General features: G+C 39.1%; 1 protein-coding gene across 1 annotated transcript in view; it reads right to left on the bottom strand.

Annotated features, from left to right (window-relative positions):
• LOC125033241 (chromodomain-helicase-DNA-binding protein Mi-2 homolog) overlaps positions 1-15,000 on the bottom strand; it is a 30,971-nt gene that overhangs the window by 10,931 nt on the left and 5,040 nt on the right. Inside the window, 31 exon segments of the mRNA XM_047624624.1 lie at positions 245-425; positions 562-756; positions 1,017-1,182; positions 1,272-1,603; positions 1,726-1,950; positions 2,076-2,130; positions 2,132-2,297; positions 2,447-2,558; positions 2,755-2,941; positions 3,227-3,318; positions 3,725-3,819; positions 3,968-4,097; positions 4,244-4,390; positions 4,509-4,695; positions 4,910-5,064; positions 5,302-5,473; positions 5,595-5,723; positions 5,905-6,092; positions 6,325-6,447; positions 6,560-6,799; positions 6,964-7,399; positions 7,639-7,852; positions 8,170-8,384; positions 8,510-8,634; positions 8,818-8,986; positions 9,087-9,244; positions 11,079-11,345; positions 11,537-11,677; positions 11,901-12,070; positions 12,198-12,327; positions 12,568-12,749. Of these exon segments, the coding sequence (XP_047480580.1) occupies positions 245-425; positions 562-756; positions 1,017-1,182; positions 1,272-1,603; positions 1,726-1,950; positions 2,076-2,130; positions 2,132-2,297; positions 2,447-2,558; positions 2,755-2,941; positions 3,227-3,318; positions 3,725-3,819; positions 3,968-4,097; positions 4,244-4,390; positions 4,509-4,695; positions 4,910-5,064; positions 5,302-5,473; positions 5,595-5,723; positions 5,905-6,092; positions 6,325-6,447; positions 6,560-6,799; positions 6,964-7,399; positions 7,639-7,852; positions 8,170-8,384; positions 8,510-8,634; positions 8,818-8,986; positions 9,087-9,244; positions 11,079-11,345; positions 11,537-11,677; positions 11,901-12,070; positions 12,198-12,327; positions 12,568-12,749 (5,484 nt within the window).

Genomic DNA, 15,000 nt, shown 5'->3' with positions numbered 1-15,000 from the left:
AGTACAACAACCTTGCTATGTGCCAAAAAAGCTAAATAAATATTTTTTTCCCAGCATTAACAATAAAATAAGAGATGCAGGATTAAAGATTTTCCAAAGAGGAAAATATTCTGACCATAACATTCCAACACTGAATACTTTCCTTGTGGAAGGGTAATAAACAACAACTTACTGAAGCTGACACTTCATCAAAACCAGACAACCTGAACCATCGATAGGAAGAGGAATTTCTGGCAACACTAACCCTCACCTGCTCCTTGAGCGCTTTTGTCCACATTACCCGCGCCTGAGGCCAGGCGAGATAGGATAGAACGCTCAGACATTTGGAGACGCTGGGCCACAGGGGGAATACGGGCAAGAGAAGCAGGTAACCGTGTGACATCAGATTTCATGTCTGACAGCAGCTCTTCCAGCTGGTTCAGCACCTATTTCATGGGCAAGTAAAAAATATATGTAATTTAAAAATCCTAGTGTAATATACATTCACAGGCACTGAATGAAATAAAGGTCACAAGTAAATAGAGAAAAATAAAATGTAATTAAAGCTTAATGAAATCTAACCTTATTTAGGACTGCATTAGCTGGCTTATTTCCAGCCAGGGACTCCTTGCTGAGGTGCTGGTGTGATTCAGCCAGACATTCCACTTCAGCGAAACGAGCATTCAAGGTACACGCAGGATGATGAGGATCCTGTTGCAAGTTAAGGAATGCTGCACGACGCAGCTGTTCCTCAATGACCAGTGCTTGCTCTAACAGCTGCTTGGTCCCAAAAGAGAATAGGAAAATTATCAAAATCTGATTTTTAAGAAGACAGCACAGGAATTCATTACCAGAAAGGAGAGGCAGAGGAGGAGGAGAAAGAGAAAAAATGGAGAAAAAGGAGGAGAAGAAAAAAGAAGAAATGATCAATTCATGGCATTTCAGGAAATGTGTATGAATATATATAGGTAAACTGACCTAAAACCGACAAAGAACAATATACAATTAAGTAAACAAATCCAGTAATAAAATATTACCTTGAACCTTCTGGCAAGGAATTTGTTTTTAATTTCCAAGAAATTACCCTTGCCCACATCCATCTTGAATGGCTCATTGATGATGGCAAACCTGACATCATTCTGGATGTCTTGCCACCTTCCATACCCATGGGTAACAATTCCAGCAAGCAGCCAATAATCATGTCTGCAAAAATCAAATATAAATAGTTTTCCAGACAGTTGAATATATAAGTTGAAAATATAATAAATAGTGATTTAGGACTCTCAGCCTACCTGCGGTGCCAGATCTCATACTCGCGACCAGGGACAGCTGCCTTTTCCTCGTTTTGCCACAGTGTGTGCAACTCTGTGAACCCACCATCAGCAATATTGAACATGAACTTTCTCTTCGCCACGGAATCCACTTCCTTCTTCTTGGAATCTTTCTTTTCATCTTCCTCCTTCTTATCTTTGTCCTTTTCCTTATCTTTATCTCCTTCCTTCTCCTTTTCTTTCTCTTTGTCTTTCTCATCTTCCTTCTCCTCCTCCTCTTTCTTGACTTCTTCCTTCTTTTCAGTCTCCTTATCCTCCTCAGTCTTTTCAACCTTTTCAGCCTTGACCTCAGCCTGGAAATAAAATTGATGATTATGAGGGAAAGAAAAGTAAGACAACTAAATAAATCCACAAAGTTAGCACAAAATAAATCTCAAAGTTAGCCCTTCATCAAATTATGATTTGTTTCACTTGCCTCTTCCTTCTCTTCAGGCTTTTGTTCTTCCTTCTGTTCTTTTTCTTCAGTTTCCATTTTCACTTCCTCTTTCTTCTCCTCTTCTTTCTTGGTCTCTTCTACTTCCATCTTCTCTGGTTCCTCCTTCTTCTCCTCTTCGGGCTTCTCAGTCTTCTCAGTTTGTTCCGTTTCTTTCTTTTCTTCTTCCTCTGCTTTCACTTCAGGTGTTTCAGCAGGTTCCTCCTTCTGCAAGATTAAAAGTGCATTATTTTGGGGTCTCTGCAACAGAACTAGGTAAAAATATATTGGTCAATGAGAAATCAGTTATAAATTATTAAAAATCAAAACAAGAATGACCATGCAAAATTTACCTTTTCTTTTTCTCCTTCTGTTTTCTCTTCCTCCTTCTTTTCTGCCTTCTCTTCCTTCTTTTCTTCTTCTTTTTCCTGTTTCCTTTTCATCCTTCTTTTCTTTATCTTCAGCCTTCTTGTCTTCTTCTTTCTTAGCTTCTTCCTTTTTGTCTTCTTCCTTGTCTTCTGATTCTCCTTTCACAGATGGTGCTGGAGACGGAGTTACACTTGTTGCTGGTGTGCCTAAAATGATGTATTGATAAATGATTAGAAGCACTATATGAGAAAACCTAAATGTTGATGGAAATGTAACAACAAAAACAGGAAATAGGGGAAAATTAATAGTCATGTATTAATTATGAGGAGAGAGAGAGAAAAAAGAGAATAGTCACCAGAAGCAGACGTTCCATTGCTTTTGCCACCATCTGCTGCTGCTGGCTCAACAGGCCTATTTAGAGCTTCTGGCATTGAGTAATGGCCATTGATTGTCTCAAATTCTGAAATCTGAAAATATAAATTTATAATTAGATCACAACTACAGCTAATTTGGAGAGTAGTGCTAACTTTATCTTTGAGCTGATAATATGTGCTTTAAGACAAAAAAAAAAAAAAAAGCCTTACTGTATTTTGTTTTCATCAAATGTAACAAGATTTTATCTAGCTGAAGAATAACAATAATCTGGCTTATAAAATGCATTACCTTTTTGCGAATGAGTGACATCACTCCGATTCTGGTGAGAACGTGTTGTCTACTTAATCCTTCACGAGGCACTCCATCAGCAAATGTTTCAGCATTGTCATTACCAGGTTCACACAAATGGCGCATGAAGAGAGATGTATATGCTCTGAAGCACTTCTCACTCTTGCCTCGGAGGTCTCGTACCAACCTATAAAAAAAAGCCATATTAGTTTCATTTTGATATGAGCAGTAACAAACAACATAAAAAAATCATTGACAGTGTCCTTGATCAGTTGCCTATAATAACCATAGAGCAGCATAAATAGGGTAGCCTACATTTAAATCTTGTTAATGAGGCATTTCCTGGCTTGGCATTAGACCACCTCCTACCTTGAACCAGCCTGCAAGACTGAGGGTAGTGATATATCATATTCAAAAGTTTAAGAAAAGGAATCAAATAATATCAAAGTGTGTTTCTTGCCTATGGACTTACCATTGAGAGTTGAAGGCTTCTTGAGGGGGCATTCCATAACGCATAACTGCATTCAGGAAAGCCTTGCGCTGTCTGGCATTGAATCCCAGAACCTGTAAATATAAATGCAAATCAAACCACTGTCATTGTATACAAATAATCGTTTTGCAGTAAAGCTAAATATTTCATTCTAAAAACTAGTTTCTATCAATTAAAAATAGAATAATAATTGTATTAAAGGGCCTTTATGCCTTGGCCTTGCTTTGCCAATGCTCCTATGCCTCTAAAATTTATCTAGTCCACATTTTACAACCAAAACCACAAACTAATTGGTATGGCCAAGATTCATGGACACCATTTGATAAATCTTCATCATCTAATAAAATAATATCAATTACTACTAGATTCTTACAATTGTACTTTAACTAAGTTATACAGATTCCCTGAACACACAAATTTGTACAATTCATACACACACTTTTATACAAACATCAAAAGTTTGTATCTCCAATATCTTACTTCAATATTTCCCCCAACTCGGGCAAGAAGTGGTGGCAACGGACGATCACGGTCACCTCTGTCACCACGACGGCGGGATCTACGACCTCCTTCAGCTGAAGGCAAGTTTTAGATTAAAAGTATCTTAAAATTACAATTACTAAAATTTGCATACTCAATACTGACAGGAGGCAAGTAATTTTCCTCATCTTTTTGTTTATGTACTAGTAATAGTACAATACCTGTGAAATAAAAAAAACTTACTTTCATTCTTTTCATCAAATTCATCATCATTATCATTGTCTGATGGCATGGAGAAGTCAGAGTTGTAGTCTGACCCTTGTTCTTGCCAGCTAAGATCTTCTCTACCGTCTGCTGCATCGTTGTAGTTCACCTTGAAAATAAAGTTGCAAATAAAACTCATGTAATTTTCTTTTAAGTTAATGCCATTTCTTATAGATGAAACAACCATAGCTACTAAATATCTATTCTGATGAAAATGACAAAACTACTGATTACAACTAAATTCTCTGTACTAACCTGTTTCCTGACTCGTTTGCCCTTTCCAAGTGTTCTTGCCAGATCTTCCTGTTGTTGCTCGAAGTGATGGCGCAAAAGTCGTTCCCAGTAAAGGGAGTCTGTATTATCTGCTTCTTGCTTCAAAACCTCAACATCCTCCATTTCCTCCTGTATTAATAATGTAAATCATCATTATTATATGTACTTTTCATTAAAGTGTGTGTGTATGTGTGAGGGGGAATGTATCTGAATAGTTTTCATGGACATTACAACTAAAACCACTCACCTCTTCCCCTTCTTTGGTAACATACGAAGCAACCTTGAAAGAGCTGAGGTACTCATTAGCCCAGTTCTCCTTCTGTTCAATCCCCTCCTTTGTACGGTCAAGGAGTTCCTCAATAGCCTGGTTGTCATAATGGATAGCTTCATCCTCTTTGCCTTCCTCTTCTTTGAAAAGTTCTTCTGTACCAAACCTATGAAAGTATACAGTGCATTATTTCAAACATGAATTTTCATCTTTATACCAAAGAAAGGCAAATAAACTACTTGAACTTAATGACTTTCTAATAATGATAATAATAATAATAATGATAATAATAAAAGACAGGTCTGAATCAAAATACACCTACAAAGTAAAGGCTTCCAAAAATTTCAAAAGAAAGGAGACAATGACAAACTGATGCTTACCTCAAGATATCATCCAATTCTTGTTTGGAGAAGTTTGTGGCTTTTGATCCCATTCCAGGACGGACAACCAAGTGAGTCAACATCATCTTTCTCTTGGCAACCTGTGTGACTCTTTCTTCCACAGAGTTACGAGTCACAAACCGGTAAATCATCACCTGTAGGAACAAAGCTCAGACTTAATTATTGGAATAATTCATATATATAGAAAGAGTATAATTAGGTATAAAACTGAAACGGTACACTTGTATTCATAAAAATCTGAGCCAAACTGTATACATTTCAATCAATTTTTAAAAAAATTTTATAAATGATGACAAATAACTATGTATATTGATACTACACTTAAATGGATTCTATAACACTAAGTGTTGGAAATATTGTGTTTAATTTACCTTATTTGCCTGACCAATACGATGAGCTCTGGAGAAAGCTTGAATATCGTTATGTGGATTCCAATCTGAATCGTAGATGATGACAGTATCTGCAGTGGCCAAGTTGATACCTAAACCACCAGCACGAGTAGACAATAAGAAAATAAACTGCTGGGCACCTGGAGCATTGAACCTGTATGGGAGATGAAAACATTGTAGATAAACCAAATACTAACTTGGATGCAATGGTTCTGTATAAATGGTTGCTATCACATATCAGACCAAAATATTTAGTAGATTTGTAGTGCTCTGACCTATCAATGGCCTCTTGACGAGCTTGACCAGTGATGCCACCATCAATTCTTTCATATTTGTAGGCCATGCCCTCACAGAAGTCTTCCAGAACATCCAACATCCTTGTCATCTGAGAGAAAATCAACACACTGAAAGAAAAAAAGGGAGAGAAATTTATAAGCAATATTAATGAGGTTTGCTAAAATGTTGAGGGAAAAATTTGGATGTCATTCTTGTTCTTGATCTTTCCTGACCTACCCCACACCACAAGATAATTTCATAACTGTTTTTCATATTTCACATAACTGCAACCTTCACTGTGAAACGTACCGGTGACCATCACGTTTGAGCTTCTCCAACATACTCTCCAGGAGAATGAACTTGCCACTGGCTTTCACAAGGTCTTTGCTTATATACATCCCATTTGGCAGCTTAGGGGCCTCTTCTGCTGCTGCTGGGAAGAGGTATGGATGGTTGCAACACTTCTTCAGATCCATGACAATGTTGAGCAAAGAAACCTGGAAAACAAAAGTGATATGAAATAACTACCCAATTACAATTATTTTTCATTCTACTTGTGATTATTCTATGATCACTGATTACTCTTATATTCAGTACTGAATAAAGGGCTTATTTCATCAAAACAATTTGTAGCATAATGCAGTATGACTGAAGTGCTGTAAAAGAGTATTCCCATGAGCAATATCCTTTCAAATATATCAACACTCAAGCTTTGCAAATGGATCTTACCTGTTGGCCTCCTCCTCTTGAGTTAAGGGCTTCAAAATTACGAGTAAGAATGTATTTGTAGTATTTCTTCTGCAGTGGTGATAACTCCACACGAATGATGAACTCTGACTTGGTTGGCATGTTCTAGTGAAAGAAAAAAATTATCAAAATATTAAAATCAGCTGATTTCTAGATAGCTCATCAAACTATAGAGCAAGTATCAAAGACTGTGGAAGAAGTAGAATAAGTAATTTACCTTGAGTACATCAGTCTTCAATCTTCTCAACATGTGAGGTCCAAGTAAATCGTGCAGTTTCTTAATTTGATCTTCTTTTGCAATATCTTCAAACTCATTTTGGAAGGAAGATAGATCAGAGAATTTTTCAGGACACAAGAAGTTGAGTAAATGGAAAAGTTCCTCCAGGTTGTTTTGAAGTGGGGTTCCAGTTAAAAGAAGACGATAAACGATGTTGTACTGGTTCAGCACACGGAAGAACTGTCAAAAAAAAAAAAAAAAAAAAAAAAAAAAAAAAAAAAAAAAGGAGGGGGGGGGGGGGGGATTAATACAGCTTACAAATTTCACTATATGAAAACACAAATGACAAAGTATAGCAATCATATTTACAACATATGTAAAAAAAAAAAAAAAATCAAAATTACCTTAGACTGGTTACTCTTCAATCTGTGAGCTTCATCTACAACCAAGCAGGCCCACTCTAATGATCCTAAGCAAGCTTGATCCATAGATATCATCTCATAGGAGGTTAGAAGTACATTGAACTTTACATTTGTTGTACGGATACGTGTGGCTTTTGATGCACTTCGCACTGCTCCTTCTTCAAATGACAATTCATGCTCACGAATCATAGATCGTGATTCTCTGTCGCCTACATATGTAACAACATAGAAGTCTGGGGCCCACATCTCAAACTCTCTTTCCCAATTAATGATGGTGGAGAGTGGGACAGCAACAAGGAAGGGACCTTTGGAGTGTCCTTCTTTGTACAGTGAATACAAAAATGCAATTGTCTGAATTGTCTTTCCAAGACCCATCTCATCAGCCAAGATGGTGTCTGTTCCTTGACCCCAAGAATATCTGTAAAAAGAAGTAATACTTAGCATAAAACAAAACTATAACCAATAATAAAAACAACAATATTAAGGCATTCATACAAATATGAACAATAATAATAAAAATAAGAATAGTTAGAATAATAGTAATATATCAAAAATGATAATAACAATAAAAACTATAATGACTTAATTACAATACTTTGTAAACCACTAAATGGCATTAGTTCTTCAATGAATCTCTCAAAAGTATTCTATCCTCACCTTAACCAATTCACACCCTCAAGCTGATACTCGTGAAGTGAGAGCCCAGTCATATCCAAGTAGTCTGGCTGCTTCTCCCACTTCTTACTGAGGTTTGTTACTGGTTTATCAGGAGGAGGAGTGTATCGCCGGGGTGAAGAGGGCTCACGATCTTCTTCACCCAATTCTCGGGCCCTTCCCTTGCCTTTCTTTTTCCCCTTCTTATTCTTACCAACTATAAGTAAAACAAAAAGAAATGAGTGAAAATGAAATCAATTAAAGCATTTGTTAGCCCGTTACTGTCGGGTCACGTGTATAGCTGTCATAAATCGCATGTTCTGCAGGGTATGGCTATGTGTGTGGTGACCTGCTAGAGTGGGAAGTTCCACTACATGCCGCATACTCCTGCATCCAGCAGTTGGATGTTGCCAGAAATTACCAGTCTATGACACTGAGAGATTTCTAATACCCATTATTGAGGGGTTAAAATAAGGAAACAAAACTGTAAATATGACAAATCACAAAAGTGATAAATCATTTGAGAATACTAACCAGCATCAGCATTACATGCTGCTCTCAGATCATGATAAAACTCAATTGCAGTTTTTAAGCCAATTATCTCCTCATCCTCATCTTCCCATGTAGCTTGGTCATAGGGTAAGTCTCGCCATTTCACAAGATACTGTATGGTTCCATCCCGCAAAGAACGATGGTTCAACACACGATGGATTTTCAACCAGGTGGACTTGATTCCATATTTGTAATATCTGTCAATAAATTAAATCTTAATTCATAAACTGCAATGCACCCACCCAATTGAAAACAGTCTTTCACCTATATATACATATACAGTAAACATTAATATTGCCATGAAAATATATTGTATTTCTACCTTTCTTCCAAGGAGTTGGGATCTATGTTTTTGCCACGTCTTTGTGAACCTAATTCATCATCATCATCCATACCAGGTACAGGTGGCTCATCTGGATCAAACTTTTTGAAGTATGAGCGCAACATCTAAAAGGAAGAAAAAATGTCATTGCTTAAATATTTTTACATGTTATACATGACATGCCTATAACAAGCTCATAAATAATAAGAGCTATATTCAAGCAAAAAACACACCAACATACAAGCCCTTAATATTATAATAAAAGTGGAATGGACTACAAAAATTGTGGAAGTGATAAAAAGTTTTACCTGAGGATGATGCACATCCAACATAAGTTCAGAAATCCAAGAGCAGTGCCAGTAGGACATGTCAACCCACTTCACCAAAAACTCTCGCAACTGTTTGAACTGATATTTTTCCCATTTGTCTCCAACAATCTCCTTCCAATTCTCTGGCGGCTTTGGAGGGTCAACAAATCTGCAATCACAGAAGTACATATTCAGCCATTGTATAACAAAAATATATTTAATAATGAATATCACATCAACTGTCAAAAAAATATCCAAGCAGGACTTACCTCCAGAACAGGATCTTTTGGACTTTTCCTGGCAAAGGCTCACAAGCACAGCGCTGACAAGTCCATTCTCCTTCAGGTACTTCGAACAAGGGTGGCGACAAGCAATATGTATGGTATGCATTCACACAGGAATCACAGCAAAGAAGTTCACCACCATCCTAGAAGAAAGATCTAGTTGGGAAACTGTTGTCCTATAATTCATGATCATTATAAATTTCCTAATTTTTTAAGAGAAAAAGAAAAAGAGAGAAGAGTGAAGAGGAAGATAGGAGAGATAGATAGATAGATAGATAGATAGAGAGGTAAGGGGAGGAGAGGGAATGGGGAGGGAAGAAGAGAGGGGGGAGGGAAAGGGAGAGGGAGAGGGAGAGGGGGGGAGGGAGAGGAGGGGGAGGGAGAAGGGAGGGAGAGGAGGAGGGAGGAGAGAAAGGGAGGGAGGAGGGAGAAAACGGAGGGAAGGGAGGATGGAGGGAGAGAGGGAGAGAAGGAGAGAAAGGGAGGGAGGGAGGTGGAGGGAGAGGGACAGGGGGGAGGAGGGAGGGAGGGAAGGGAGGGAGGGGAGAGAGAAAAGGTGAGGAGAGAGGAGAGGAGAGGAGAGGAAGATGAAGGGAGGGGAGGAGAGAGGAGAGAAGGAGAGAGAGGAGAGGATGGGAGGAGAGAGAGATGAAAGGAAGAGAGAAGAGAGAAAGGAGAGGAGAGGATAGGAAGAGGAGAGAGAGAGGAAAGGAGGGGAGAGGAGAGGAAAGAGGGAAGAGGAGGGGAGGGAGGGGAGGGGAAAAAAGGGGAGGGGAGGAGTGGAAAGGAGGGGAAGGAGGGGAGGAGAGAGAGGAAGGGAGGGGAGGAGAGAGGAGAGGAGAGGAGGGGAGAAGAGAGGAAAGGAGGAGAGAGGAGAGGAAAGGAGGAGAGAGGAGAGGAAAGGAGGAGAGAGGAGAGGAAAGGAGGGGAGAGGAGGGGAGGGGAGGGGAGGGGAGGGGAGGGGAGGGGAGGAGTGGAAAGGAGGGGAGGGGAGGGGAGGAGAGGAGTGGAAAGGAGGGGAGGGGAGGGGAGGAGAGGAGTGGAAAGGAGGGGAGGGGAGGGGAGGAGAGGAGTGGAAAGGAGGGGAGGGGAGGGGAGGAGAGGAGTGGAAAGGAGGGGAGGAGAGAGGAGAGGAAAGGAAAGGAGGGGAGGGATGAAGAGAGGAGAGGAAAGGAAAGGAGGGGAGGAGAGAGGAGAGGAAAGGAAAGGAGGGGAAGAGAGAGGAGAGAAAGGAAGGGAGGGGAGGGGAGGGGAGGGGAGGAGAGAGGAGAGGAAAGGAAGGGAGGGGAGGAGAGGAAAGGAAAGAAAGGGAGGGGAGGAGAGAGGAGAGGAGAGGGAAAGAGGGAGGGGAGGAGAGAGGGGAGGAAGGAGGGAGGGGAGGGGAGGGGAGGAGGGGAGGGGAGGGGAGGAGAGAGGGGAGGGAGGAGAGGGGAGGGGAGGAGGGAGGAGGGGAGGGGAGGGGAGGAGAGAGGAGAGGGGAGGGGAGGAGAGGGGAGGGAGGGGGGAGGGAGGAAAAAAAAAAAAAATAAAAAAAAAAAAAAAAAAAAATTAAAAAAATTAAAAAATAGATATACAATCAGAAGACAGGAGTGAAGAGGATTCTAGATTTTCTCTCTTCATAAGGTTTTAAACTTATGAGGAGAGAGCTCAACCTCTTTGGGAATATCAAATTCAAATGACACTAAATTAATTTTTCATTAATAACCAAGTGACAAAGCACTGGCATTTTGTAAAATATTTCAAATGGAACATGCAAACTTAACTCTAAATAATATAGAAAAGAAGATACACTTGTGGCTAGTGTACAATAATCTACTGTGTCCATAACTGAATCCAATAACAAAACGTACACAGTTTAAGAAATAACATGTAAAGATCATCCCAAATATCCTCAGAAAATCTAGCAGGACATTTAGGTTGATATCACTTTGCTCTATTTTCAAAACAATTAGAATTTGAAAAATTAAGTCAAGTTACTGGCACAAGAGTTTCTTCAAAACTACAATTATTAACCAAAATAGACCATCTCACCAGACTCACCGAGGTGTCCTTCTTCCTCTTCCCTAACTTAATCTTCAAAGTTGGAACTTTGCCACCCTTTTTGCTTTTTCCTTCTGCTGTAGCAGTGCGTTTTCGGCCACGTTTCTTCTTACCAACACCCTCACTATCATCATCAAAGTCTTCCTCTACTTCTTCATCAACCTTGGCTTTTCTAGGGCGTCCCCGACCCTTGGGTGTTATCTGCTGATGTATGTAATGATTAATTAGAATAGGTAAAACCAGAATGAAAGAATTTCTCTCTCTCTCTTTCTCCCCTCCCCCATGTGACGTCTCTAACATCTTTATCAGTTCCTGTGAATTAATAGACAAATATGAAAATGTTCCTGTTTTCCATGTAAATAATGCTATGGCCTAATCTACAACAAATATCTTACTTGTACCGGTGCTGGTTCTGGTTCCTCTTCTTCCTCCTCTTCTACAATTTCATCTTCCTCCTCCTCTTCCTGCTGCTGATTGCGAGCCGTGAATTCACGCCACTTTGCAGCTACTAACATCATCAACTTAGACACTGGTACCTTTAAGATTGATGGATAGACAAGATTTTTATTACAAAAATTCTTATATTTTCTTTTAAGAGTATCTAGAGTAGTTAAACCTTTTCTCATCACAGTTTCATGCTTCTGAAAATATCTTCATTATCCAACACAAAATTAATTGATTGAAAAACTAAAGTAAAATGCATCCTCCCCATGAGAAGGTTAATAAAAAATATAGCAAGACAAAAGGCAAATACCTTACCCTTGGATTTTCCTTAGCCAAAAGTGGACGCACATGTTGCTGGAACAGCTTGTAAGTTGTAAGGTTCTGAAAATCTGAGTCAGTGTACTCCAATTCGACATCATTCAGCCCAAAGCTTTCACACACCTCAGCAACAGTTGGCATCTGATCTCCTCCACCTGTGAAATCATCTGACAAGATAATTCAAAACTCTACCGAAGTTAAATCTATCGTTATGTGATGTCAAATGCAATATTCATTTAATGCTTCAAGCTGTAATGCTGATAAATAGTAGTTCTAATAACTTGTATTACTCACTTGATTCTGGTACAGTTGCTGTGGGAGTTGCAGGAGGCCTCCCACGTCCCTTTCCACGACCCCTTCCTTTTGGGGTCTCTTCCTGATTGTCTGAGTCAACACGGCCACCCTCTTCTTCATATTCACCTTCCTATTTATAATTATGAATATTCATAAGTGTCTTAGGTAAGTTTCATTAGATATGCCAACTCTGCTCAAGAAATTAGTTATTACCAATATATTATTGCATCATTAATGTAAATAAAATGACCTTCAATATCTTATGACCAGGAAATGTCTTCAATTACTTAAAACTCCACCCTGGTAATATTTTCAATACAGACTTTTATAATTGTCAACCCAGAATGTGAAATCAAACAGCAATACTTACACTCTCACTCTCGTCCTTCTTCTTTCGTTTTTTCCGGCCACGATCACCACGGGAGGACTTTCTCTTTTTACTTTTCTTTCGTTTCCGCTTTCCTCCACCCCACTCTTCATCTTGTTCTTCTTCATTTGAATCACCTTGATCTTGTTCTTCTTCTTCCCCTTCCCCTTGTTCCTCCTCCTCCTCTGCAATAATAATATCATTTATAGGGGCAAAATGTAAAAATAGAAAGTATACATCTGCATAGTTTGTTATAGATATAATTTTTGTAGTGACACACCATTAAGAGTCAAAATACATCTAATACCAGTGTGCAATAATAAGAGATCTTAAAAAAATGTAAATGCATGAACACTTTCCAATAGGGATACAGGATGAATTAAAGTTTAGATAAATAATTCCTTTTAATAATATTGCTTTTCTGAGCAAATCACACCTGTCCTTTTACTTCAATATTTTTTTTTTTACACCTTTAACCCAATGGCGACGGGTCACGGCTATCGCCGTCATAACAATACGCACGATGTGCGGCGTGCGGCTGTCCGCAGCGGCGCTGCGCCAAAACACCCTGAGGCAATGATTTGGCTTGATGTACCGAATTCACACGCTCAGAGTCGACGCGCTGCCGCCGTTCGCCAGAGCAAAGAGTTTTTTTTAATTTTCTATACCCAGCGCCATTGGGTTAAATTTATTTTTCCATCAATTTATTTTTGATTACAGCCAAAAAATGTCAGATGAGAAAATTAATGTCTTCCTGATGCACTGTGATTATTGGTGGTTAACACAATTTTCATGAATTTTGGATAATAATTACAAAACTGATGATACAGTAATCTCTTTACTAGATCACTCTCCCTTAAATCACCAAATTGAACTGTCAAATGTAAACAACAAAGGCATTAACTATGAGGCTACTAGAGCTCACTTATTGCTTTTCATTAAAAGTATATTTCTAAATAAGACTAGTAAAACAATATCTGTTGTGTTTTTTGTTCAAGAGACAACAAATTATACAAAGGGTCTCCATTCTTTGTCATTTCACATTTTTATTACTGACATTTTGCAAATGCATCATTAATTCTATTTCATTCTTTTGTCTTTAAGGTTCAGAAAGTATATACACACGTCCATTATCTCAAAAAGAATTGAAATATGAAATTGAAAATGAATTGTACAAAAACACAGTTTCTGTACATTTCTAGTACAAACTACAATAAACCAAGTTGATACCACTACACCAGAGCACTCTCAAGTGCTTTTGAGTGTTAATGCTGATTTACTGTCTCAAATCATTTATGAATAATAATACTAGCTCATCTATGCAAAGCCTTGACACTAATATACAAAAGAAAAGCGATAAACGTGCAGCTGATACTAATGATTAAATGGCAGCATATTGAATATCAAATGCATGACGATGCTCTCCTATCAACCTCAGCCAGGCCCGACTCTTTCACAAGAAACTTGATTGAAAATAAAGATATACCTCATGTAAAGGGTACTGATACTCTTTCTTATAACTGTTTGTAGCTAGACCCTTATTCCCATTGCCTCTACCATGTGCCGGCATCCACCCCTTCGAACTTACATAGTGCGAGTAATAATTGCACCATATCGGAACATCCAATATGTGCATTTTTATCCTTTGTGTAAACTCATCTTAGATAACAGAGCTAGTATTCAAATTTCTTCAACAATATGCATATAGACTATATACTTAAACAAACCACTGAATATTTATGTATACATATATATACACATACATACAAACACACAACCAGGTACATATGTATGTTTTCATATATAAACGTTGTATATATGTATAAGCATATATCTACCACATTACACATACACACTTTATATACCACAACACACACATACACAGTACCACATACACACTCAACACGTGTACATGTATGTATGTATATAAGTATGTTTATAATTATGTATGTATATATACACATACATGTGTTGGTGGGGGTGGTGTGGTGGTTGTGGTTGGGGTTGTTGTGGTGGTTGTTGTTGGTGTGTGTGTGGTGGGTGTGTTGGGGGGTGTGTGGTGTGTGTGTTGGTGGTGGTGTGGGTTGTGGTGGTGGGGTGTGGGGTGGGGGTTGTTGTTGGGTGTGGTGGGTGTGTTGTGGGTTTTGGGTGGTGTGGGTGTTGGGTTGTGTGGTGGTTGTGGGTTGTGTGGGGGTGTGTGGTGTTGGTTTGGTTGTTGTGTGTGGTGGGTTTTTGTGTTGTGGTGTGTGTGTTGTGTGTTTGTGGGTGTGGTGTTGGTGTGTTGTTGTGGGTGGTGGTTTGTGTTGTGTGGTGGGGGGTGGGTGGGTGTGTGGGTGTGTGGGTGTGTGTTGGTGGTTGTGGGGGGTGTGGTGGGGTGGTGGGGGTGGTTGGTTGGTGGGTGGTGGGGTTTGGTTGTGGGTTGGGTGTGTGGGGTGT

Source organism: Penaeus chinensis, chromosome 16 (genome assembly GCF_019202785.1).
Source record: "Penaeus chinensis breed Huanghai No. 1 chromosome 16, ASM1920278v2, whole genome shotgun sequence".
Lineage (NCBI taxonomy): Eukaryota > Metazoa > Arthropoda > Malacostraca > Decapoda > Penaeidae > Penaeus > Penaeus chinensis.
Note: the sequence above shows the minus strand (reverse complement) of the source record. Positions and strands in the feature narration are given on the sequence as shown.